Source organism: Dasypus novemcinctus, chromosome 11, assembly GCF_030445035.2.
Source record: "Dasypus novemcinctus isolate mDasNov1 chromosome 11, mDasNov1.1.hap2, whole genome shotgun sequence".
Taxonomy (NCBI): domain Eukaryota; kingdom Metazoa; phylum Chordata; class Mammalia; order Cingulata; family Dasypodidae; genus Dasypus; species Dasypus novemcinctus.
This window is the reverse complement of record NC_080683.1, coordinates 81,968,189-81,995,148: the sequence shown is the minus strand read 5'-3', so window position 1 is coordinate 81,995,148 and position 26,960 is coordinate 81,968,189. Positions and strand designations below refer to the sequence as shown.

Sequence of the window (26,960 nt, the reverse complement as noted above, 5' to 3'; positions counted from 1 at the left end):
TATGTGGCTTTTTTTACATTTATTCATCAGAGTAGTCAAATGCTGTGTTTTTCAGAATTTCTTTATCAGATTACTGCAGTGAGGATATCTAACATATTTCTCTCTTCTATTTGCTACTTCCAAAAAACTTCACAGGAACTTACATGAAAATATGAAATCTATTTTTTGATGATACTTCAGTGAGATAAATTTTTAAAAATTATTTGTGTCAGAAACAAAATACAGACATTGCCATATTATGAACTTCAGCATTCACTGTAAAGTCCACAGGCTTTACTGGTTCCTAACCAAATTTAGAATCACTTGTCTTAATGGGTAGGACCCTCCTTGACAGGCCATCAAGAGAACAGGATTTCATTTTTGAGGTCAGCATAGTCTCTTACTCAAGCATTTCTTCTTGTTACTTTTTAATTGTGCAAATTGAAAGTACTTATTTTCTAAGTACACCATAAAGATAGAAAAACTCCCTATGTAAAAATGCCCACTTCTTCAGAAGAAAATAATTACATTATTCTTGTTTGACTAACTTTTTATGTGTGATTTTTGGATAAAGTTAGCAAAGGTATTTTAAAGCTCTTATAGATGAAATTTAAACAGTTATTCCCTTGGTGTGATATTTTAATCTTTCTGGAATGATCTTAGAAGAACTTAGATGAATATTACTAAAAACATCAATCCTAGCACATGTAGATGAAGCTTCTCCTTTGGCTACTCTACTGATAGATTTTGCATAAAAATATGAGTTATAGAACTTGTTTTATTTTATTTCTCTCCCCTTCCAACCCCCCCCACCCCACCCGCCCCAGGTTGTCTGCTCTCTCTGTCCATTCGCTGTGTGTTCTTCTGCATCTCCTTGCATTAACCGGCAGCACTGGGAAACTGCGTCTCTTTTTGTTACGTCATCTTGCTGTGTCAGCTCTCTGTGTGTGCAGTGCCGCTCCTGGGTGGGCTGCGCTTTTTTTCATGCGGCGCAACTCTCCTTGCTCACCACAGTGGTCAGGAGGCCCTGGGGATCAAACCTTGGACCCTCCATATGGTAGGCGGCCTGCTCTATCAGTTGAGCCATGTCCGCTTCCTAGAACTTGTTTTATAAATGGCTTATAAGCAGTGTTAAATTGATCCCAGTCTTATGTGAAATAGGGAAATAGTAATTCCCTGTAAACATTTTATTTGGTCTCAATTAAGACACTGCTGCTCTGAGGATTGTGTCCCTGACTAGAATAATGCCAACTTTCAAATGTTAATTGTTAGTTTTTAATATTACCAGGAATATTAAGAGTGGGCTTTAGACACTTGCGACATGACTACAGAAAGTGCTTGTTTTCAAGTCTTCTGCTCCCCCTACATTAAGGATAAGAGTAATCTGATTAAGTGGCACTTACTCTCTGGATTCCCTGCCTACATCTGCCCATCACCTACCACCAAAAGGACTGTTTGCTGTGAAGGGCTAAAAGCATTCATTTTAAAATGGCCTATTCTTTTTATTTAATGAGATAGTATAGTTGTGTATATTTTAAAGCTAATATTAATGAGGCTTCTTTTCAAATAAGCATGTAGTTCAGTATTTTATATAAATGAATGTATCTTATGCCAGATGTACATGTGACAGTTTAAAAGCACATGTCATGTGCCATTGTTGGTAAAGTCCAGCAGCATATCCCATGAAAAACTCTATTTTCTCTCTTTTTGTGCCACATAATATTTATTCTGATTAAGTCTCCAAAGGAAACTGATGATTGAATACCAATTATTTTTTATTCCTCTATAATTTCTCTATGAAGACTAAATATTCTCTTACCTTACTTTAGTTCCATAAAAACTTTCAAAATGTTTTAAGGAGGAATGAAAAGAACTAACCATTGTTAAGCACCTGTTGTGTTAGATGTTTAATAACTCTCATTTCCTTATCTTTTTAAAATCAGTTTTATTGATACATATTAATAAAGCATACAGTCCATCTAAAGTGTACAAGCCATCCAAAGTGTATCATCAGTGGTATTTGGTATAATCACATAGTGTGCATTCATCACTTCAGTTATTATTAAAGTCTAGAATTAAATTTTATCTTCAGGCTTTACAATTTTTTCATAGCACTTTGTACATATTTCTGTTATCATTCAGCACTGTTACAATTATTCATTTATTTGTCCATGTGTGCCTTATTCATCTTTGTATCCACTAGCATAGCAATACCCTGGTAAGTGGTGAGTTAATAAATGTTTAATGAACAAAGATTTCTGATATAATTTATCCCTGCCCTTTGGTCATTGGTCAGATTCTGGATTTGATAATTCTATCCTAGCTACATATGTGTTAATCATTTTGTTGTTGTTATGCCTATGCTTTCATTATAAGTAATCTCAAATACTTTTTTTAAAAAATTTCTCTCCCCTTCCACCCCCCTCAAGTTGTCTGTTCTCTGTGTCTATTGGCTGTGTGTTCTTCTGTCTGCTTGTATTCTTGTCAGCGGCACTGGGAATCTGTGACTCTTTCTGTAGCGTCATCTTGCTGCATCAGCTCTTCCTGTGTGTGGTGCCCCTCCTGGGCAGGCTGCACTTTTTTCACACAGGGCCGCTTCCCTTATAGGGCACATTCCTTGCGTGTGGGGCTCCCCTACACGGGGGACACCCCTGTGTGGCAGGGCACTCCTTGCGCTCATCAGCACTGCACATTGGGCTGGCTCACCACACGGGTCAGGAGACCTTGGATTTGAACCCTGGACCTCCCATATGATAGGCAGATGCTCTATCCATTGAGCCAAATCCGCTTCCCTCAAATACTTTTAATACAGTTAGTAAACAGATAGAATATTCTGCATTGCATAGAAATTATCTTTATATATTTATTGTGCCTGTCACCACTATTAATGGATTACCAGCAACTATGTGATTCTCTCCTTTGTAAAGTTACGTATTATGTTGTGGTTTTGTACTAGGAATCTGTAAGTAAAGTTTTTTTTTATTGGTATTGATCATTGTCACCACTTTGGTAATAATTAAAGCTTTCAGTATTATGTAAAGCTTTTCAAAACTAGTAAATTTTTTTCTTTATTAAAGAAGTTGTGGCTTTATAGAACAAGCATGCATAAAATACTGGATTCCCATATAACACCCCACAACCAACACTTGCATTGGTGTGGAACCTTTTTTTACAATTGAGGATAGCACATTTTTATAATCATACTATTAATTAAAGTCTATGGTTTACCTCTAAGTTCGCTGTGTAGTATAGTTCCATGGATTTTTTAAGTTTTTCATTCTGTTACTAAATATACAATCTAACATTTCCTCTTTCAGTCATATTCAGATATATATTTCAGTGCTGTTAATTGCATTCACAATGTTGCATCACCATTATCCATTACCGAAACATTCCTGTCATTCCAGATAGGAACCCTGAACATTTTAAGCCTTAACTTCCCATTCCCTATTCCCACCTCGTCCCCTAGTAACCTGTATTCTAGATTCTGACTTCATGAATTTGCATAATCTAGTAGCTTCAAATCAGTGAGATCATACAATATTTCTTCTTTTGTTTGAGTGAATAGATTCTTCTATTACTATCTGATGGTCCACGGTCAGGGACCAGATTAAGTATCCTTCTTTCTCATTCATATGATATGTTGATACAATATATATGAACAAAATATCCAAATTATAACATAGTAGCAGGGTGACTAAAACATTGATCGGTCTCATTATTAATCATCCTTGTTTTGTATTACAACTCAATATAAAATACAGTATTGGTACACAGTAAATTTTTATTGAGTGGCAAGTCACGTAAGAACAATAACAGCACTACTGAGCATTATTATGTGCCCAGCATTGTTCAAAATGATTTATATGAATTAACATGGTCAGTCTTCACAGCAGTCATGAGATATACATTATTAATATCCTTATTTTACAGATTAGACAACTAAGGCACATGGGGGTTGAAGTACTTTATTAAAGTCACACAGATGTTAACCAGTACATCTGGAATTTAAATCCTAGCACTGAATGTAACTAATCATGTGCCAAATCTAGGACTTCAACCTGGGTCATCTAGATTTTAAACTACATGCTCTTACCACTGTGACATAATATAAGTTATTTAAAATATGAAGGGTCAATTTTAATATAAGTTTGTGACCATGGTACATCAAGGATAGAAGATGCTAGAGTGGTTTCTTGTTATAATTGCCATTTAAAGGATTTGAGTGGTGAATTCATTAGTTTTTTACTAAGTGATTTTAATTGATGCATTTTTAATAAGATTTTAAAATAGTAATAATTATTTTTGCTCTGTTACAGTATATATTGTCTGTCTTCTAAAGAACTCAAATATTATTAACATTGTGTTTTTAAGCTTTAATTGACTATGTGCTATGTTTTTCAACCACAATGGACACACATAATCAGAATCACCTAAGAGGTTTTTCACCCTACAAGAATCCTTAGTCCCTACCTTTCTTCACTTACCCTTAGAGTGAGAATCATAGCCAAACTGATCCATTGTTTTTGGTAGCAATTATGTCAGAGTGAAAATAGGTGAAAATCAGTCTGTAGATTAGTGCTTCCCAAACTTTTATGTGAATGTGAATCACTTGGGGATCTTGTTAAAATCCAAATTCTGATTCAGGAGGTGTGAGGTGTGGGGCCTCTGAATTTGCATTTACAACAAGCTTCCAGGTAATCAAAAAATGTTGTTGGTCATTAGAGCACACTTTGATTACCAGGGCTCTAGTTTGTAGTTTGTGTTTTCACTGGTGTGAAATATAATACAGAGAAATCCCTGTGTAACCTTCCCCAGTTTTCCCTATAACATCTTATAGTATCACAACCAGGAAATGGACATTAATACAGCCAACTGACCTTACTTAGATTTCATTAGTATTACACACATTTTGTATAGTGTGTGTGTGTGTGTGTGTGTGTGTGTGGAGTTCTCTGCAGTTTTTATCATACATGTGCATTTGTGTGACGACCAATTCAGTCAATGTACAGAACAGTTCAAACTCAAGGATGCCTCCTCCTGAACTCATATGGCCACAACCAGCTCCTTTGCTTCCCAAGACCTTAACCTCTGACAACCACTAATTTGTTCTTCATACTTTTTATCATCTCACTAATGTTATATAAATGGATTCATACAGTGTGTAACCTTTTGAGAATATCTTTTCAAAGTCAATATGATTTCTATGAGGTTCATCCAAGTTGTTGGATTTATCAATAGTTTGTTTACTTTTATTGCTGAGTAATGTTTTATGGTATGGATATACCCGTTTGTTTAAACATTCACCTGTTGAAGGACATTTTGAATTTTTCCATTTTTTGGCTATTATGAATAAATCTGCTATGAACATTAATGTACAAGTTTTTTTGTGAGCATAAGTTTTCATTTTCCTGGGATAAATGCTCAAGAGTACAATTGCTGGGTCATACGGTAAACTCAAGTTTTGTAAGAAATTCCATAGTCTTTTCCAAATTGGCTGTACCATTGTACATTAACACCAGCAGTGTGTGAGTGGTCTAGTTTCTCTGCATGCCCACCTACATTGGGTATTATCACCATTTTTTATGTTAGACCTTCTGGTAGGTATGTAATGATTAAAACATTGTGGGGGTTTTTGTTTTTGCTTTTGTTTTGAGGTACCGGGGCCGGGAATTGAACCCAGAACCTTGTACGTGGGAAGCCAATGCTCAACCACTGAGCCACATTGGCTCCCAAAACATTGTGGTTTTAATTTGCATTTCCTTAATGGCTAAAATGTATAGAATAGAAATTCTTTTCCTTTTTTTTTTTTTTTTTTTAAAGATTTATTTATTTATTTAATTCCACCCCCCTCCCCCGGGTTGTCTGTTCTCTGTGTCTATTTGCTGTGTCGTTTCTTTTGTCTGCTTCTGTTGTGGTCAGCGGCACGGGAAGTGTGGGCGGCACCATTCCTGGTCAGGCTGCACTTTCTTTCGCGCTGAGCGGCTCTCCTTCTGGGGCACACTCCTTGGGCGTGGGGCTCCCCTACCCGGGGGACACCCCTGCGTGGCAGGGCACTTCTTGCGCCCATCAGCACTGCTCATGGGCCAGCTCCACACGGGGCAAGGAGGCCCGGGGTTTGAACCGCGGGCCTCCCATTTGGTAGATGGACGCCCTAACCACTGGGCCAAGTCCGTTTCCCATCCTTTTTTTCTTTGTAAGTAACTTTTATTTTTATGCTTACTAACACATTTTTTTAGGGGATTGAACCCAGGACTTCATATATGAGAAGCTGGTGCTCAAACATGGAGCCACATCGGCTCCCCTGAGTTGGTTTTTTCATATGTTTGCTTGTTGTTTGTTTTTCTTTCTAGGAGGGACCAGGGACCAAACCTGGGACCTCCCATGTGGGAGGAAGCAATCAATCCCTTGAGCCACATCCACTCCACTAAACTAGTTTTGAATTAAGAAATGTAAAGGAAATAAAACCTTGATTCTACTAAATGGGAATAGTATTAAGTTAAAATATCCATTACAGTGTTGTAAAGCAGAAATTGTGAAAGTGGCATGTTTGTTTTAGGTCACCGCTTACTGCATGCCAGGTATTATCCCATTTGTGAGTGTGTGTGTGTATATGTGTATGTGATTATCCTGTTTTACATTTGAGGAAACTGAGGTTCGGGAAAGTTAGATAATTGTTCCATCATTACATCATAAGTTCAGCACCAGAACTTGAAGCAAATTTTTTCTGGCTCCAAAGCCCATATACCTCAAACTTGATCTTGGTGATAATAGTTGTACATGTTATTCTTAAAGTCCATACAGAAGAGCAGATATGGCTCGAGTGGTTGAACTCCTGTCTCTCACATGGGAGGTTCCATGTGTGGTACCTGGTCCCTCCTAGAAAGAAAAACAAACCACAAACAAACAAATGAAAAAACCAACTCAGGGGAGCTAGTGTGGCTCCGTGTTTGAGCGCCGGCTTCCCATTTAAGAGGTCCCAGTTTCAATCCCCAACCACAGTGCCTCAAAAAAAAGTCCATGCAGTGTCTGATTTTTAATTTAGAATTTCTTATTTTATAGTTATACTGGAAATAAACTTTTTCTTTTTCTTTTGTATCTTACTTAAATTTTATACATATCCTGATTGCCTGCAGTTTATACTGTAGCTGTAATGGACCATTTGTAAGAATTTTTTTTTTAACTTGAACTGTTTAAGAAAATTGTAGAACTCGCTGAAATTTTATAAATTTAGTTTGAAAATCTTACAAATTTCATTCTTCAATTTTTGTCAGTATATCTCCAAGGTAAGTCAATAGCATAACTTCTCCATTACAGGAAAAAGTTATTCAGTGGTAGTGAGTAGAGCAGCCCATCCAGTAGCACCCCAGTTTGTATCCTGTTTGATATATTTAAGAAATGACTATCATATTTGTAAAAATAACAAGAACAATTTCAAAGATGACTTTACCAAGTCCTGTTATTTCTCATGAGAGTGTAATACTGTTTCTTGGAAGTCACTGAAATAGTTTGCATATTGACAAATATATGGCTAGGACAACCCAAGTATTGTGCTACATTCCTGGTATAGTGGCTTTCTTGTCTTGTCAGTCTTAGATTTAGATTACCATGGATATTAGTAACATTGTCTGGTTTCATATATACTGAATCAAAGTTTACAGAACTCATGTTCATAGAGATTTTTATGTATTTAATTCTTACTATATTCAAAAGGAAGATAGCTTTTAAATATATCTTGGTATATAATTCAGTTTCCTCTCCTGAGCTCCAGCATAGATTAATAAAGTCTGTTGCTCTGCTTTAAGAAATCTGCATAAATCTATTCCATTCCCCTTACCCTTCAGAACCTCTGTAGAGTACTTGAATGCATGATCTGTCTAAGGAGGGCTTTAAGTGTAAAGAATTCCAAAATAGAATATTTCTATAATCCTTTTTTTTACTTATTCAGGCACTTAATTGCTATTTCCTAGTGTACTAAGCTTTTTTAAAAAAGCAGTTTTATTGGAATATATTCACATACCATACAACCTAGCCAACATGTATGATCAATGGTTTTTAGTATAATGACAGTGTTGTGTATTCATTAACACAAAAAAATTTTAGAACAGTTTCATTATTCCAAGAAGAAAAAGGCCACGTCTTTAGCAATCAGCTCTCAATTTCTCTATCCTTCCCCAGCCCTATATAACCACTAATGTAATTATTAGCATACTAAACTTTTTTTTTTTTCAGGAGGTCCCAGGGATTGAACCCAGAACCTCGTACATGGGAAGCTGGTCCTTAACCACTGTGCTACACCCACTCCCCTATACTAAACTTTTAAGAAGGAGAAGATTAACAGTTTAAGGCACTGTATACTAAATATTAAACAAAATATCAGATTTTTGATTGGGGTATTTTAGGTCTTTGTCTTTTAAAATGCAGTTTTCTTTATGTGAGAAACTGCACTTTGATGAGCATTTTCTTGGTTACCATTCTATAGAATATAGGTATAATATGTTAATATTACTGGAACTTTCTTCCCCATAAGTGACTATGCCATTGTAAAAGATTGTTGGAATTATACCTTTATAATGACCACTGAGATTTGGGGGGCAGGGAATACACAGAAGTAATAGACCATTGTTTTAGGAGTGGGTATAGAGAGGAATTTCTCTTTCTTAAATTGTACTAAGACTACCTGGCCTTCAGCCTTTTCTACTTACGATATTACTTTTAGGTAATTTTATTATAGCTTAGCCACCTCATAGTTCTCTTTAGGGGATGAATGAGATCTCAGCATTCTCCAAAAATTTATTTGACTTTAGCTGTTTTCAGGTGGGACTTTAGCTGTTTTCAGGGGGCACTTTGAGAGGCACATTTTTTACTTTTCTCTTTAAACTGGGGTGCTGTCCTGCTTCTCCTTTTCTACTGACCCAGTTGTCATCACTAAGCTTTCATTATTCAGACAACTTCTCACCATCCATGCTGATATTTGTTGCCTCTCAACCAAGTCATCGTATACAGTGCTGCTTTCCATTAACCCTCAGAAAAAACCTCTTTCATCGCACCACTTCCTTTGCTAAAAAGTTTTAAAAACCTCTCCATTGCCTGGAAGACAGAAAGCCCTAAATGGGTGGGGGCTATTTTAAATTATTACTGCAGATTCTACTCCCTTCTTTTCTGAACTCCCCTACCTCTTACTATGTGAACATAATCACTTGATTGTGTATGATATTGATCTCAGTTTCATCTTGTGTAAAAAAAAAAAGAAGTATGAACTTTTTGAATTGATGGATGTTGTAATTTTTGAAAATTTTTTTCTGGAGTTCAGTTATTGAAGTGGATTGAATGAATTATATTCAATGTCAAGATTTTAGTTATTTTCTAAAGTTGTTTTTCTTTTAAACTTGCCTCCAGACACTCAACTATATGACTGGAATACCATTATTAACATTTATTACATATCTACTAAATACATGTCACAGAGTGGGGAAGGTAACTCACATGGCTACACATCTGTTTTTTTCTTATATTTTAGCTTTATGTCAGCACTTTAAAGCAGGTGGCTTTTTTGTTCATTTTTATCAAATCTGTAGCAGTTATGTCTAGGGATTAGAAGTATACCTCTATGGTTAAAAAAAAAACAAACTGATGGCTAGGTACTTGAAATCGTATTCTTCTAAACGAGAAAGCATTATTTTATTCTTGTAGATTATTATGATTTTTTCACTCCAGGAAGCTTAAAATAAAAACTTACTGCCTTAAAATGAAATAGCAATTGCGGAAGGATGGAGAGAAAAAAATATTTCTGTTCTCTTTAACAATTACTTAATACCTGCTCTATGTTTGGCACAGTCCCTCAGTTGTTCTCAGACAATCTTAAGAAATAAGGAATGTCCTACTCACCCAGGACAATGAACAAAAAGATGATGATGGATAATGCCCATTCCCCCCAAAAAAAACAGAATATTTACAACTGCAAGCAAGACCGTTTCATCCATCTACCCTATGTGATCTAAGTCCCTCCCACTTGGAAGCAGAGTGGGCATCACCATCCCCAATTCCTCAAGATTGAGGAATGAAGAAATGCAACTATGGACTAAAGTAGATTTCTTCTTATTCTAGTAATGGATGAACTTGTACCATTCATATAAAGAAAGTAGTCATCGGAGGTTCTGAAGGGAGAGAAAGGGAAGAACGGGTAACATGGGGCAATTTTGGGACATTTGAATTGTTCTGCATGATATTGCAATGATGGATACAGGCCATTATACTTTTTGTCAAAACATATAAAATTGTTTGGCACAAAGTGTAAATCATTTTGTAAACTGTAAGCCATTGTTAATAGCGGTGCTTCAGTATATTTCATCAATCGTAACAAATGTACTGCACAAATGCGGGGAAAGTGGGAAAGCAGGGAGAGTAGGGTATATGGGAATCCCATATATTTTCAATGTAACAATTAGGTAATCTAAAGCTTATTTAAAAATTTTTAAAAAAACAGTGATTGTCCTAAATTTACAGATAGATAAAGAGACTGGGTACAAGATCATAGAGATCATAAATGATTGTACTCTTAATTTGATGTCAGATTATGCCAGAGCCTGATGCCAGAGCTTCTGCACTCTGTGATGATGAGATGAGGCCTCCATCATCCTTGGGATGTACCTATACAGGTAGTTTAGGAAAGTAAACATTAAGATCATATACCCTTCACCTAGATTCAGCTATAATTAACATTTTTCCATATTTGCTCTCTCTACACACCCACCCACACACAAACATTCATAGCTAAGTTTCAGGCATCATAGCACTTCATCCCTAAGTACATGAGCATGAGTTTCTTAAAAATAAAGGTATTGGGAAGCGGACTTGGCCCAGTGGATAGGGTGTCCTGTCTACCACATGGGAGGTCCACAGTTCAAGCTCCGGGCCTCCTTGACCCGTGTGGAGCTGGACCATGCGCAGTGCTGATGCGCACAAGGAGTGCAGTGCCACTTAGGGGAGCCCCACGTGCAAGGAGTGTGCTCCATAATGAGAGCCACCCAGCACGAAAGAAAGTGCAGCCTGCCCAAGAATGACACCACACACACAGAGAGTTGATGCAGCAAGATGACGCAACAAAAAGAGACATAGATTCCTGTGCCGCTGACAACAACAGAAGCGGACAAAAACAAGAACAGGCAGCAAATGGACACAGAAAACAGACAACTGGCGGGGGGGACGGGGGAAGGGGGAAGGGAGAAAAATAAATGAAAATAAATCTTTAAAAAAATAAAAAATAAAAATAAAGGTATTGTTCTTATAACCTTTGTCAAACCTAAGAAATTTGACATTAATTCTGTAGTATCACCTATTTAGCATTTTGTATTCAGATTTCCCCAGTTATCTTTTTGTAGCTGAGAGGTTTGTTTTTTGTTTTTTGTTTTTCCGTCTCCAATCCAGTATCTAGTCAAGATTTAGGTTTATTCTTTGAATTTAGTTTTAGGTTTCTACAGTCTCCTTTAATCTTTTTTTTTTTTTTTTTTAAGGCCTGTGACTTTTTATAGAATCCAGGCCAGTTCCAGAAGCTCACTTTATATGATTGTTTTTTCATGATTATATTTACCTGAATTTATTGTGCTAAACATTTTTGACAATAATAGCACATCTGATTTACACCTTATCAGGAGGAGGTACCTAAGGCCAACTTAAAATTTGTAGTTAGCAACAAACTTAATTGCTTAAATTACTTTTTTATTTTTTCAAATAGACAACAACTGAACGACCTTTCATTCAGAAGCTATTTCGTCCTGTGGCTGCAGATGGACAATTGCATACACTAGGAGATCTCCTCAAAGAAGTTTGTCCTTCAGCAATTGCTCCTGAAGGTAATATAATAGGCAACATTAAAACATTTCTTTCACTTCTTGTTTTAAACCTTTTGTTACTGAGTTAACATAGGCATTCTATATTTATAAAGAATATTCTACTGGATTACTTCAGGAAGATAATTCATTATCTTGTGGGGAAAAAATCTTTTGAAACAAATACTTAATACTGAATTAATGTTTTTAAATTATTGACACTAACAAAATAACAAATCAATACTCTTCAGTAAAATAAGATAAACTTTTAAAATTACCCTATTATAACATCTCTGGAGCCCTGGGCCTTTTAACTGTGAATTCAGTTCTGGTAACTATTTTTTTCTAATCTTGTATTGTTTCTTAATTGTAAGGAATTAAGAGATGGCAAAAAAAAATCTTCCCTTTGGTTGATATTTGAATATTTGAAATACTGAATAATGGATACGTATATTATTTGAATTTTTTGCTACCTTCTATTGATTCTTTTTCTCTCAACATTGTTCTCTCAGGCTTTGACATTTCAGTAATCTGATCAAGAATTTGTGGTGTCTCATTGTCCTCATTTTATTGCTTAGGTTAAAATTGATTTCCTGTAGACAAAAGAAAAGCACAGAAATCAGTGAATTTGAACTTTCATCTTGATTGCTATATGAGGAACATTTATATATACAGAAAGATGCAGAAAACAATAAAAGAAAAAATGCTTATAATCCCTTAACTTATAGATACCACTCTTGCTGTGTGAGTGTGTGTGCACGTGCGCACGTATGTTTCCAGTCATTAAAAATTCTTGGAAGCTATTTTTTAAAATAATGGTACAGTAGTCCATATCTATATACCATAGTTTAATCATTTTCTTATTATTGAACAGCTTATATCCTACCCCTATTATTGATCACTAGACTATATATAAGGAAACTTTTCTGTGGCATATTAATATATTTATAAATATATGTGCATAGACTTACCTTTATCATATAGAGAAAAAATTTTAAATTGCCACTTTAAGTCCTTTATGGAAAGGGGTAAGGAATTTTAAATGCATCAGTATCAGTTGTTGATGCTGCCTTTCTTATGAACATATTCTAAATTAGGGAGACTGCAGTATTACTTATATGACTTGTAACTGTATCACATAGTTTAAGAAGCATGTAGACTCTAAGGAAATGATTTGCCTAATAAGTGGAATTAGTAACAAAGTGGGCCTGGAGGGAATGTTGCTATTATAGCCTGAATAACTAAACAAAGAATGTAGTGCTCAAAAATTGTGTCGTTCTTTCTTTAAATATTAGTCTTTCTTAAACCAAGTATGCTTGCCCACACTGGAATTCTCACGTATATCTAGCACTTTTAAAATGTACAAAGGCTCAGTAGGAGGAGAGGAAGGGCATCTAAAAAATACCATCAAAACCAGTACCAGAAGGAATTGATTAAAAAGACTGTTTACTAGTACTCAAAATTATTGAAGTTCATCACAGTATTCACTGGTTTAAGAGTTTTTTTGAGGCATGATATGAAATTTATTTTTATTTTTATTTTTTTAAAAAATTTTACTTAATTTTTTTATCCCCCTACCCCCCCTGCAGCTTGCTTGCTGTCTGCTCACTGTGTCCATTTGCTGCGCGTTCTTCTGTGTCTGCTCGTCTCCCTTTTTGTTGCGTCATCTTGCTGCGCCAGCTCTCCGCAGGCACGGGCTGTCAGCTCTCCACAGGTGTAGGCCATCAGCTCTCCCTGGACATGGGCCAGCTTGCCTTCACAGTGAGGCCCTGGGACGTGAACCCAGGGCCTCCCATATGATAAATGGGAGCCCAGTCAATTGAGCCACAGCCCCGTCCCTATGAAATTTATTTTTAAAGGCTTACCATATCATTGGTATTCACCAAACTCTACTGAACTATAATCAAGGTTTCTGACGGTGTCTTTCTTCCTCATTCTTATATCTGTAGTGCTAGCATAAGTATTTACTGAACATTCTAATTATGGAACTTATTCTTTATATCATAATCCTGAAACTTAAGGCTTATGGTCATTAAATCATGGGATAATGAACATTAAGATATTTATAATACTATCTTAGAATACTAATCCATCTTTGCTGCCGTATAATTTTAGTTATCAATATGAATTTCAGATAAATAATTTTTTGACAGTACAGTTATTTTTAGTAAATTTATATATTTGTGCAACCACCACCACACACTAGTTTTCAAATATCTGTAACCTCAAAAAATTCCCTTGTGCTTGTTTGCAGGTAATTTCAGCTCGTACTACCAATCACAGACAACTTGCTTTTTCTCTATAATTTGCCTTTTCTGGATATTTCACATGAATGGAATCATATAATATGTAGTTATTTGCAGTTCTTTTTTTTTCCCTACTTAGAGTAGTGTTATTGGGTTTCATCCATGTTGTAGCATGTATCAGTAGTTCATTCCTTTTTGTTGCTGGGTAATATTCCATTGAGTGGATATATCACATTTTGCTTATCCATTCACTAGTCAGTGAACATTTAGATTTAGATTGTTCCAGTTTCTCACTTGTATAAATAATGCTGCCGTGAAAACTCACATACAGGTCTTTGGTTGTATATCTTTTCATTTGTCTTGGGTATATTCTAATGAGTGGGATGACTAGGTCAAATGGTAGGTTTATATTTAGCTTTTTAAGAAGCTGCTGAACTTTTCAAAGTGGTTGTACCTAATTTTATATCCTACCAGCAGTGTTTGACAGCTCCACTTTCTCTATATGCTCACTCACATGTATTGTTTATTTTCCTAATGGCTTGATGCTGAGCACATTTACATGTGCTTTATTATTAACCATGTTATATATATTTATCTTTGAAAAATCCATTCAACTCTTTTTCTCAATTTTTCATGGATTATTTGTCTTCATATTACTGAGTATTGAAAATTGTTTATATATTCTGGATACAAGTCCTTTATCAAATATATGATTTGCAAATATTTTCTCCCTAAGGCTTGTCTTTTCATTTTCGTTTGAAGCAGAAAAGTTTTAATTTTGATGAAGTCCAGTTACTGGACTGTGCTCAGTTAAATAATTAATCCAGTAACTGGATTGTGCTCAGTTAAATAATTAAATTTTTTTTTCTAATAGATGATAACATTTATATAATTCTGAGATCCAAAAGTATGTAAAAGACTTCTTTGAAAGGTCTCCCTTCCATCTCCTAGTCACCAAAGTCTAACCCAATTCCCCTCTCCAGAGGCAACCAATGTTAATTTACCATTTTCTTGATTATCTTTCCAGAGATAGTTAAGTAAACTTTTTATTTTTGAATTCAGGTTACAGATATTTTGGCTGGGAAATTCCTGATGACTTTTATTGTTCCAGTTCATTTTCTCTGTGCTGTAATGGTTTTTGTTTTTGTTTTTGTTTTTAAATCGATTTAATGTCTGTTGTATTACATTCTTGAGGAGTTTGGAATATGGACTAGTTTTTCCAGTTGAGATATAATTAAGACATTAGTAATTTTTATTGACAACAGAGATGATATCCATAAGCCTCATACTGCTTAATGCAAATTGGCTTTCACTTATTTGCCTCTGAACTGCAGTTTTCTCTTTTTGAGTATTTGTAATCTCTAAATCAACATTTGAAAAATATTCAGTCACTTAAAAGTAATTGAAATTTAAGCTAAAGATTAATATTCAAATGACTTATGGTTTTCCTAGGTGTTTTTGACAGACTTCCTTCAAAAATAATTGTGTCATTTTAAATTTATTTCTTTATAAGATTCTTTACTATTGAGTGAGAACATCACAATGAAATTCAAACCTTGGAAGAAAAATGTTCTACTGTAATGATCTGTCCCCAAACCAGCAGCACAGTTGTAGACAAATACCCAGAATAACCGGTTCTTTTCCAGTGTGGGTAAAGGAGTTTTGCTTGATACACTTGTGTTTTTATTTGTAAAAACTAAGTTTTAACATTTGTTCGCTTTAGTCCAGAAAAGAGGATTTGATGAAATTTTATTTTGCCTTTTGTTAAAACAACAGTCATTTGTTCAGTTCATTTCTATTTCATGGTTGTCAGTTTCTTTGCGATCAGTAGGTTTGGGGAAGAAGAGGTGAGAAAAGTGGGAACAAATTAGTTGGGTGTTAATTTTGTTTTGGTATCTTTGAAAAGTCTTATAACTAGCTCCTTGGAGCTAATTTATTTCAGTCTCTTAATTTTTTAGATGATTTATTAAAGGTCATTTAGCTCCCTAATTGCAAAACTAAGTTTAGAACTCAGGTCTCCACGTCCTGGTTCATTGGTTTTTCCACTTTAGTATGCTACCATTTGTTGTTGTTTTGTTTTGTTTTGCTTTCATTTCTTTTAACCTTTTAATTTCATTTAAAATTCTGAAATGCTTGCTTTTTCCTAGATTTTTATCCTATGATTTGTGTGTAGTATCTGATCTGCCGATAATGCTCTGCTCTCTCTTATGGTATTTCCTAATACAATCCTAGTAACTCTGAACCTCTATTGCTTTTATTTTGTTGGTTTTATTTTAGCATTCCTGTATATAATTCTGGCTTCTCCTCTCGTTTAATTTACTAGATGCTGACTCTAACCATCAGGCATGTCAATGAAAAGCAGTCATGCTCTTTGCGCTGACACGGTGTCAGAATGCACCTTTTTGCTCTGACTTGAAGTTCCTACACTCATACGACAACAATTCATAAAGGTTAACATGGTCCCTGCATGAGAATGGCACATTTGTGAGCCTTTTTATTCTTTTAAAGAATTTTTGTTATCTCTACATTTCTAGCCTGCCGTATCTGTACACCCATTCCCTGGAGATCCACTGTGTGGCTTCCCTTTTATCTTTTTTATGGAGGGGAAGTTGAGATGGCCACTCCCAGCTTGTATCCACAATCCTGCATCTTAGGAAATTTCAGATGCATTTAACATTTGTTCGCTTTAGTCCAGGAAAGAGGATTTGATGAACAAATGTCAGATGCAGTATGACAGACTCCACCCCCCCACCCCCTTTGCTGCAACTGTCAAATGGTTATATTGGAAAGGGGACACACACACACACACACACACACACACACACTTCTTAGAAATGGTATAAATCGTGCCTCCTCTTTTGAGGCACTGTTGATAATAATACATTTCTAAAACAACTGTCTTTTATCTTTGTCTCTTCCTTTTACTACATTGTATTGGAAAATAGCTTTCATGTCAGTTTCTGTGGGGAGTATCCAAAACATCAAACCATTGTTTCAGTAAAGAACTATTTACTATCTGGTTGAGAACACCTATGGTGTTGGCATTTGTGAATCATTTTGACACACCTGCACCCAACTTAAGTTGAAAGCTAAAGCCTTTAAGATTGTGTGCATATGTGTAAGAACTGCCTGTCATCACATAAAAAAAGAAAGTACTTCATAAAAGTTAGGTGGCACCATTGTCTGCTCCTCCCTACAACAAATGATTAGACTTGAAAGTAGAATGTACTAATATTTATGGAGATAGGTTTTAGGTCACTCTTCCCATATGTATTTTTTTGTTTTTTGTTTGTGTGTTTTATAAGTGGCTGGAGGAGTTAGCCAAGTTAGAGGTAATAGGGAACAACCAAATGTGAGCTCAGGTAAATTGTTTTTGTGGTGTCAGCTGGAGTTAAAATGACTTGGAACACTAAGCTTCTGAACCAGGCCTGAAGTGAAATATTTCTTTATTAATTAAAAGCATGTACACACAAGAATTATTTAATTAGCATTTATACCTTTATTTTGGAGAACGTAAAATATCTATATAAGTTTTGCCCAATCATATTTCATTTCCCAGTCTTCTAATATAGTGTATAAAATCCTACCAAGCTAGGTTTAGGAAACTAAAAATGTCTATTCTCACTTTTATAATTTTATTACAAGGTTTCAGTTGATATGTTCTCTGTAACAATATTATATTTGATGTTTTATAAATGGGGTGCATGTGAGGGAAAGGCTGATGTTACCATGCAAACTGGCAAATTTATAAAGCTTGCCTGCACCTCTCCCACCACCAAATGAAAATCCCATAGCCACTTGCCTTCTCCTGTTTCCATTTCTGCTCTGCTTCCTGGGAATTATTCCTTGAAACCTTTCCCAGTTAACATTTGTTTTCATTTTATGGTATATATTTCATTATTCACCGTTATTTCTTCGCATTATACTATGTTTTGTATAGTATAATACTATGTTATACGGGGGATACCGAAATGTATAAGACATAGTCTTTGTTCTTAAAAAGCTCTTGGTCCAATTGGAATGGACAGAAAGATGCAGAGTTGTATATATAGGAATGGAGATATGCAGAGAATATTAAGAAACACCTAAAATTGCTGTCTTACCTATTCTGGGGGATATAGAGAAGACTGAGCTAAGTCTTAAAGGATGAGCAGAAACTAGACAGATGAAAGAGAGGGATGGGGTCACCTATATGCCACATGCCCACTCTAGTATCTTTCACCAGCTACCCAGGGACTGGTGACTGTGGGGTAATATAGAGTTGGTTTGCTGAAGGACTAGCCTTGGTTTTCTACCTTTTCCCCATAAGTGCGTTTAATTTTCTGTGAGGTCAGATGTGTAAGAAAGGCACTGAGTAACCACATGACTAAGATTGATTATTTGCTTGGTTTGTACATTGAAAGATACCCTCATCAAGTTGAGGCTGAGGAACTCATAACACCCCATATAGGACAGTCTAACTTAAAAATTATATTGCTTTATTTTTAATATGCTTTTTAAGAAGCCACAGAGTAGTTGTTAAAAGATGGTATATTCACCTATTTCCTCCTTTGCTCTATAATGTATAATTATTTGTGTGAGTAAAGGGAATTAACTATTTGTTGTAATAAAATTTTTCATACATATAGTAATTTGAGAAAAGAAACAACTAAATCTCATGTTATTAATATGAGGTAGGTCCTTCAAGTGTTTGGACAGAATTAAATCTGGTTGATTCTGATATCTTAAGATTGGAGGTTTGAGTCAGCAACAGTCACATTTGTCAGCATGATGACACTATCCCAGAAGAGTCAGCATTTCAGTTTATTTGTGCACAGAAACATAGAACTATAATCCCCCAGATTTTATCAGAATGAATGTTTAGGGTTGACAGTAATAATCCAAAATGGTTTTACAATTTCGGTAATTGTGTACTCATATAGAATTTGTTTTTATTTTCGTATCCCTCTATACCTCCACATTTTTAATTCGAAAGATCACTTAGGTTTTTTTTTGTTTTTTGGGTTTTTTTTTGCATCCAGGTTTCTTGTAAAATAGGAATGTTTTAGTGCTACCAGGCTCACAGGAGCCAAAGGTTTTTTTGAAGTGAGATTTGGACTTTTCACAGGTTTTACAATTAATGTAATTTTGTTTCTCACATTTTTTCACAAATGAAAGTAAAATTATAAAAACGATTTGGGTTTTCTTTTTGTTTGTTTCATCATTGATAATCTCATTGTCTGGAGACAAGTACTTTTGATGTTTGGCTTATGGACAAAAAGTGAAAATCTAGGATGAACTCTAAATGCAAACTGATATAACTTCTGATAAAGATAAAATACCTCAAATTATGGCAAGAGTTCTATGCCCCTGATTTTTACCTATTTTAGAAATTAACTTCTAGGCTTAAATTGGAAATGACAGAAGTATGGCTTTTGATAATGAGGAAATAGACTTATTTTACTAAGTCATTTCCATAGTCATTGCATCCCTTTCAGCCACCTTGATTATCATATTATATTTGTTTAAATATACTAAAGTAAAGCTCTGTAAAGTAAGAGGCCCAAAAATAAACTAATAGATGATGCTGCTAGTGAAAGCTTTTCATTGAAGAAGAGTGAACAACAGATCGCACATGTATGTGACTTTTCAGTTATTTGAACAAACCCTGAAAGTTCATCCATTTGTAACTTTGCTGAGATACTGTAAGCCTGGCCTGTAGGATGGATCATTTGGCTAATATGGCAGCCTCTCCCTTTCAGGCTCATCCTAATCCTCTCTGCTCTTCATTGTTCTCTATTCCTCACTGCATACATATTTTATGGAAAAAAACGCTAGCACCATTCCCAGTGGGAATTCAAAAGTTCTTCAAATGCAGTCCTCATGAGCAAAGATCAGACTCACATTTGGACAGAAATAACATGTTGGGCTCAATTTTAAATTGGTAATTATAGTATATTTCCTTTTCTTAAATTTATCATTATGCTATCACTTTCTAAGTTTATATGGGTCAAATTCTTTGCCTTAATTGCTTCATTTGCCCTCCATGACTGTGCTTTGTCCTAAGGCTTGGGCAACATTGACTAATCAATCGTTTTGAAATATTCTATAACTTATACTTGACATATGAATGGGTTCTGTTCCAGCCAGCTAGAATTACTGGTCTATTTTATGAAAGAAGATCAAAAACATTTGAACTTATATTTTCGAAGTTTATTTCAAGGCTTTCTTTTCAGAGAACAAAGTTTAATTTCTAACCTTTGCCACGTACTTTTACTTACTGTCAAACTTATCTGTTTATCAATGTGATGTGTTTCAATCACTTAATTTAACACAGTTTTATAATTATAGGTAATTAAATAGATTTTAAAATTAAGATTTTGGTTTATGCCGTTACTTAGAAATATAAAAATTATAAGCAAAAATCAATGAAAGAATTAACATGAACATATTTTTAATATCTTGTTTAAAATGGTAAGGGTCAAACCTCTGGTTTCTGCAGATATGGTAAATATATACTAAATATAATCTATGCATAGAAAGAGATATGTGGTTTATATTAACTCTGATATTATATGTTCATTAAGACCTGTACTACTAAATGAGTGTAGATCCGGAAGAAGTTAATGTAAGTATTTTTAAATGGGTTTGTACTTCGCTGATAAACAGCACTCTCCTTCTGTTTGTGATCATAGGATGAAAGCTCTGTAAGCTTGTATATGTACATTTTTACTGCTACATCATGTAGTGTGCTCTTAAGATTGAGATCTCATTCCCCAGGAAGCATTTCTGTCTAAGATTAATTGCCCTTTTAAAATCAGCGTTTGATGTATTCCTTTGGCTATATCCTGACGTGGTTTAACCCTCTTTGACCTGACCTCACTGACTATTACTGCCCTGGCTGAGTCAAAATCTTTCAGCATGATGTATGCACTTCAGATTTCAGCCTGTGGTTTTTCATGTCAGTGGATTCAATTAGTTGACATTTTACTAATGAACATATCAGAGGTTAAAGAATTTGTCAGGCAGAACAAAATTGTTCATACTTGTGGTAGTCAAAAAGCTTATCTCTTTATTGTTTAAAACTTTTTCAGAGGTATTAAGTATATTCAGAAGTTTTACCTTCAGCATCACACATTCCAAGATAATAAAATAAGTAGTTTTTTGCTGAATTACGAAATATAAATGTGAAGCCACAAGCTTAAATAGGGGTTGCAACTTTTGGCCTTAGGGTTCTTTTATTCCGTGTTGACAAGTATGAACTAAAAACAATTCATTTAATTAAACTGAAATTTTCTGATTAAACCATGTATGAATTTCCCTTGAGGATATCCATTTCTTCCATGTCCTTTAAATTAAAACCGATCCCATATATTTAGTATACATACTAATGGTAATAGGGAAACTCAGAATCTCAGGTAACCTGTTTTTAAAGACATTTAGGTTATATTCCTTGTTGAAAAGTGGCTAAGAAATAAAGAATAAAAGGCAGATTGGGATGGGAAAGGTTGTGAGCCATTGGTAAAGAAATTTCTAAAGACAGATTCTTCACATAGGCTGAGTTTGCAAATAATGTTATATTTTTTAATGTCTAACATAAAGATTTGGAAGGTTCCCCCTCATCTGAATGTTCTCATCTGTTTTTTTAAAAGCCTAAAAACCTATTTAACAATAGTAGAGGAGGATTCATTTGACTTCTATTAGGCTGGTGCAAAAGTAATTGCAGTTTTGCATTGTTGAAATTTGCCATTTAATATTGGAATACATTCTTAAATAAATGTGTTTATATGATGCATCATTTTGATGTGCATTTCTCGCTTTATGTGTTTTTTTTTTTTTTTTTTTTTTTGCTAATGACTTATTACTTACTGTTTATATTTATTTTAGACTATGGAAATGATGGTAGACAAAAAGCAAATTGGAGCGATTTTCTTATTTGAGTTCAAAATGGGTCGTAAAGTAGCGGAGACAACTCACATCATCAGCAACACATTTGGCCCCGGAACTACTAATGAACGTACAGTGCAGTGGTGATTCAAAAAGTTTTACAAAGGAGACGAAGAGCCTTGACAATGAGGAGTGTAGTGGCTGACCATCGGAAGTTGACAGTGACCAATTGAGAGCAATCATAGAAGCTGATCGTCTTAACAACTACACGAAAAGTTGGGGAAGAACTCAGTGTCAGCCATTGTATGGTCATTCAGCATTTGAAGCAAATTGGAAAGGTGAAAAAGCTCGGCAAGTGGGGCCTCATGAGCTGACCAAAAATCCAAAAAATCATCATTTTGAAGTGTCATCTCTTATTCTGTGCAACAACAATGAACCATTTCGCAACTGGATTGTGTCTTGCAATGAAAAGTGGATTTTATATGACAACTGGTGACGACCAGCTCAGTGGTTGTACCGAGAAAAAGTTCCAAGGCACTTCCCAAAGGCAAACTAGTACCAAAAAAAGGCCATGGTCACAGTTTGGTGGTCTGCTGCTGGTCTGATCCACTACAGCTTTCTGAATCCCAGCAAAACCATTACATCTGAGAAGTATGCTCAGCAAATCAATGAGATACACTGAAAACTACTGAAAGCTGCAACACCTGCAGCTGGCATTGGTCAGCAGAAAGGGCCCGGTTCTTCTCCATGACAATACCTGACTGCATATCGCATAGCCAACGCTTCAAAAGTTGAACGAATTGGGCTACAAAGTTTTGCCTCATTTGCCTTATTTACCTGACCTCTCGCCAACTGACTACCATTTCTTCAAGCATCTTGACAACTTTTTGCAGGGAAAATGCTTCCGCAAAGAGCAAGATACAGAAAATGCTTTCCAAGAGTTTGTTGAATCCTGAAACAGATTTTTACACTACAGAAATAAACAAACTTATTTCTCATTGACAAAAATGTGCTGATTGTAATAGTTCCTATTTTGATTAATAAGGATGTATTTGAGTCTAGTTATAATGATTTAATATTCACAGTCCAAAACTGCAGTTCCTTTTGCACCAGCCTAATAGATATGTGTTTTCTACTGGATAGATACAATATGTTAAGAATGCTATTAAATGAATCCACAGAACTTAAACATGCTTAAAGAATCTTTCACTCTCTCCTTTTTTAGGAGATACTGGGAATTGAACCCGGGACCTCATACATGGGAAGCAGGCACTCAGCCACTGAGCTACACCCATTCCCTCATTTAGTTGTTTACATCATATTCGAGTCTGTGGGTTTTTGCTTTTTTTTTTTTTTTTTAACACATTCATAAAAGTCTTGCATAGAAATGGTGCTGAGTAGGTCACACTGTATATTAACATGAGGCCAAATTCTTAGCCATTTCCATGCCAGTCACATAATTGAATCCGTGTTTTAAAAGAATTAAGTTATGCCCATGAACTTGTGTGCAGGAAAGAATAATTATAAGTTCTTACTTTTTGTTACTATAACATGACCTTATTAAAAGCTGGTTTTGTGTTAGGGATATGGAGAGAAAGTCACTTAATTTAATACCTACTGTGTCCAAGCCCAGGCCAAGCTCTATGCTGGGTGCTTTTCCTTGGATATCCCACCTGACCTTCTACACAACGCTGAGATTAGAATTCTTCATCTTACCTGGCAGATGAGGAAACTGAGACTCAGAAAATTAAATGGTTTGTCTGAGAATTTAAAACTCTTGAATTATGGGCTTGTGGTGATTTTTACTTTGAATAGAAATATTTTGTTGTTTTGACTTAAAAGACTTATGTACTACACCTGGAAGACATGTTAGTGATCTCTTCTAGACCAGTGGTTTATAAGCTGTGGCCCCGCAGAGTTAGCGCAGAAATTGCCACCGGTCCCAAGTCAGCCAGCAGTATTTGAAAGATAGGTGTAACCCCATATCCACAAGAGCTGCCCCAACTTCACCTGGTTTCTGAAGTCTCCCAAATGATTCTGATGGCCAGCCAGATTTGCAAACCATGGATCTATACAAATACCTTTATTTCATATACAAGAAGCAGCCCCGAAGAGATATGAATTCCATTCTTTATCAGAAATGGAATTTCTGAAAAATGGAAATGCAATTCAAGCTGCCTAATTCCCAATTTGTCTTTCAATAGCACCTTGTTAATTATCAGTGTATAATTTTCCCTTTCTCCTTACCTCTTATATTATATATAGTTATATTAATGGTTTATATACCTTTGTATAGGAATCAGTTTTCTGTTGGGAAAGCGGACATGACTCAAGCAATTGATCTCCTGTCTACCATATAGGAGGTCCAGGGTTCGATACCCAGGACCTCCTGGTAAAGGCAAGCTGGCCCGCATAGTGAGCTGGCCCATGTCACAGAAGAACACACAGCAAACGGACACAGAGCAGACATGTCGGGGTTTAAAAAGAAATCTTAAAGAAAAACTACTACTGCTCTAAATTTGATATTGGTACTAATGACTTGTTTAGCTAATGTGATTTTTTTTTTCCCCTCTGTATAAATCCTGTCATTCTAATCATACTACAAAATCTATGTGTTTATATATATATTTTAATGTAATACACCTCCAAAAATGACCTCTTCATAGTAGATGCTGGTTTAGACTTAAGTGTTTTTATTAGACTCTTGGTGATAGAAAATTATGTGACACATGTACATTTTTATCTGATTTCAGAATATTTGGACTTTTTGGTAAGATAATTGCAAGAAATGAAGTTTTAGAGTGATAGTTTCTATATTGAAATATGATCTCTTAAGACTTAACATCTAACTCTTAAAGTGATTTCAGTTCCTCTTCTATCTAAAGAAAAGACATATCTCTGACATTTATTTCTGAGCTTTTCTTTCAGAACCCCAAAGTATTTTTGAGTGACTGTCTTTATATTTATGAGGTGAATTAGAGTAACAGTAGTTTTAGGTTAAAAAAAAAAAGTGCTCTGTAGACATTCTACAAAATAATGACATGTACTTTTCTAAATTATCACTGTTTAAAAAAAGTCTTAGAAACAATTACAGATTAAAAGAGAATAGAGAGACCTGAAAATTAAATGCAGTGTGTTATTCCTGAATTGGCTCCTACACTAGAGCAAGAGGGAGAAAAAACATTTTGGGGGTCATTTGATAAAATTTCAATATGGATTATTGATTATATAATAGTATTCTATCAAAGTTAAATTTCCTGGTTTTGATAACTATACTATAGTAGTTATGTAAGAGAATGTCCTTACTAGAAAATATGTACTGACTGAAGTTACCAAAAAATATGTGCTGACTGAAGTTACCAAAAAAATGTGCTCTATAAAAGGGAAGTTCATATGGACCTAGTTCAGTTGATTATTGTCTCGAATGTTTGTCTACTTTGTGGAGTAGTAAACTCTTTTTTTTAAAATTTGAAATGTGGAGTACCATTTTTCTCCTGAGTCATTTGATTTGTAGTGACATATTTCTCATTCCCAAGTATTAAGTTCTAGATTTCCATTTTGAAGCACAAAGACATGGTTGCCCAAAGCATGGTTTACTTGAGCAATATCATCAAGTGTTTCATTTCTACTCTTAAAAATATATATACATCTGCTAATTTTTCACTGTTCCCTTTTGTTCTTTTCGATATTACCAAAATATCTAGTCATGCTTTGTTGTTATTTATGATAGCATGGATTAAGGTAATAGCATATATACTTGGCTTGTTGAGATATTTTTTTACTTTTTGCTCTTTTAAAACTTAAAAAATCAAAACTGTTTACAGGCAAAGCCCTTCCACATGACAGTGCTGGCCATTAGAAACTATTCTCAAAATATTTTTCTTGGTAGTATATTTTACCAGCAATGAAATCATCCATGCTTTGGTCAAATTTATTGATCAGTTACTATGTGTCAGGCACCAAGCAAGGCACTGAGGTTACAGTGATAAATAAGAGAAACTCCAGTTAATAGTTCCAAGGCAACTGGGGTCCCATTGCAAGAAACCCTCTAGTTATATTTGTGTTGGGGAAAGCCAGAAAACAAACCAAAAAAAGACAAATACAGGCAGGTGGAATATTTTGACAAGTAAAGGCAGTGACTAATATTATAATATACTTAAAGCACTAAACGATGATATTGAAGAATATGACAGACCTTCTAGATCCTCTTCCTTAGTTGTCTATGTTTAGTTAGTGACACTTTCATATTATAGATTCGAAGTGGCCCCAAATTCTAAACCAGAGAATAAGTACTTCCTATTCAGGGCTTTGGTAATGTGATTGACTGGATTTGCTACCCAAAATGTTCGAATAGTGCTTAAGTTCTCCAGCTTTTTTTGTACAACTCATAAACTTCATCTATCCTTTTGTTAAGAGGGTTTACTCTTTTAGTCTTTCACACATGTTATGTGTAAGTGTACAGGATCCCATACTGTATTTGCTCCCACATTTAAATACTGTTTTAAGCACAGTATCCTGGATATTGAGTTGTGACTCGTTTCTTCTGCTCTGTTTCAGAGTACCCAAAAGTGACTCTGGCTTAAGGAAAAACTGTACAGATAAGGAACTTTTACTCTTAAACTACTACTCTTTCATTTTTTGACTCAATGCTAAGTAGGTGGAAGATTCTGAGAACATTAAAATATTTCAAAGAAATACAGTGAGAATATGAAGAGAACTGCACTGAAACATTTTCAGATATTCTAAGAAAAATTTAATATGGTAAAACCTTGGCAATCTTAGAGAGGATTCATCATTCCAGATAGCCGATTATTATCCTTCAGCTTTGAATGCCAATTTGAATTTCAACATTTAAAAATCTTCCCAAAGTACTTATACCATGCTTTCTACAGTGTTCTATCTGTAGCTTAATCTTACTTGTATATGGTTCATATCATAATTATGAAGACCAATTAACACTGTGATCACAACTGTGTCAAGAGTATATAGACGCAACAGATTGGCAGAAAAAACAAAAGCATTTTTTAAGCTAGTACTATTT

At 35.0% G+C, this 26,960-nt stretch overlaps 1 protein-coding gene across 7 annotated transcripts in view; it reads left to right on the top strand.

The window, feature by feature from the left end:
• Positions 1-26,960, top strand: part of ATG5 (autophagy related 5) — a 185,003-nt gene that overhangs the window by 122,195 nt on the left and 35,848 nt on the right. For 4 of the 7 annotated variants that reach the window (XR_009188003.2, XM_058307211.2, XM_058307210.2 and 1 more), the window contains one exon: positions 11,714-11,831. Coding sequence is in view for 5 of the 7 variants with exons in the window: in XM_058307211.2 (XP_058163194.1) it covers positions 11,714-11,831 (118 nt within the window). In the remaining 2 variants the exon portion in view is untranslated. Of the gene's footprint in view, positions 1-11,713; positions 11,832-21,919; positions 25,394-26,960 lie in introns of those variants that run through there. The other 3 variants (XM_058307213.2, XM_058307212.2, XR_011650105.1) reach the window with 2 other exon arrangements.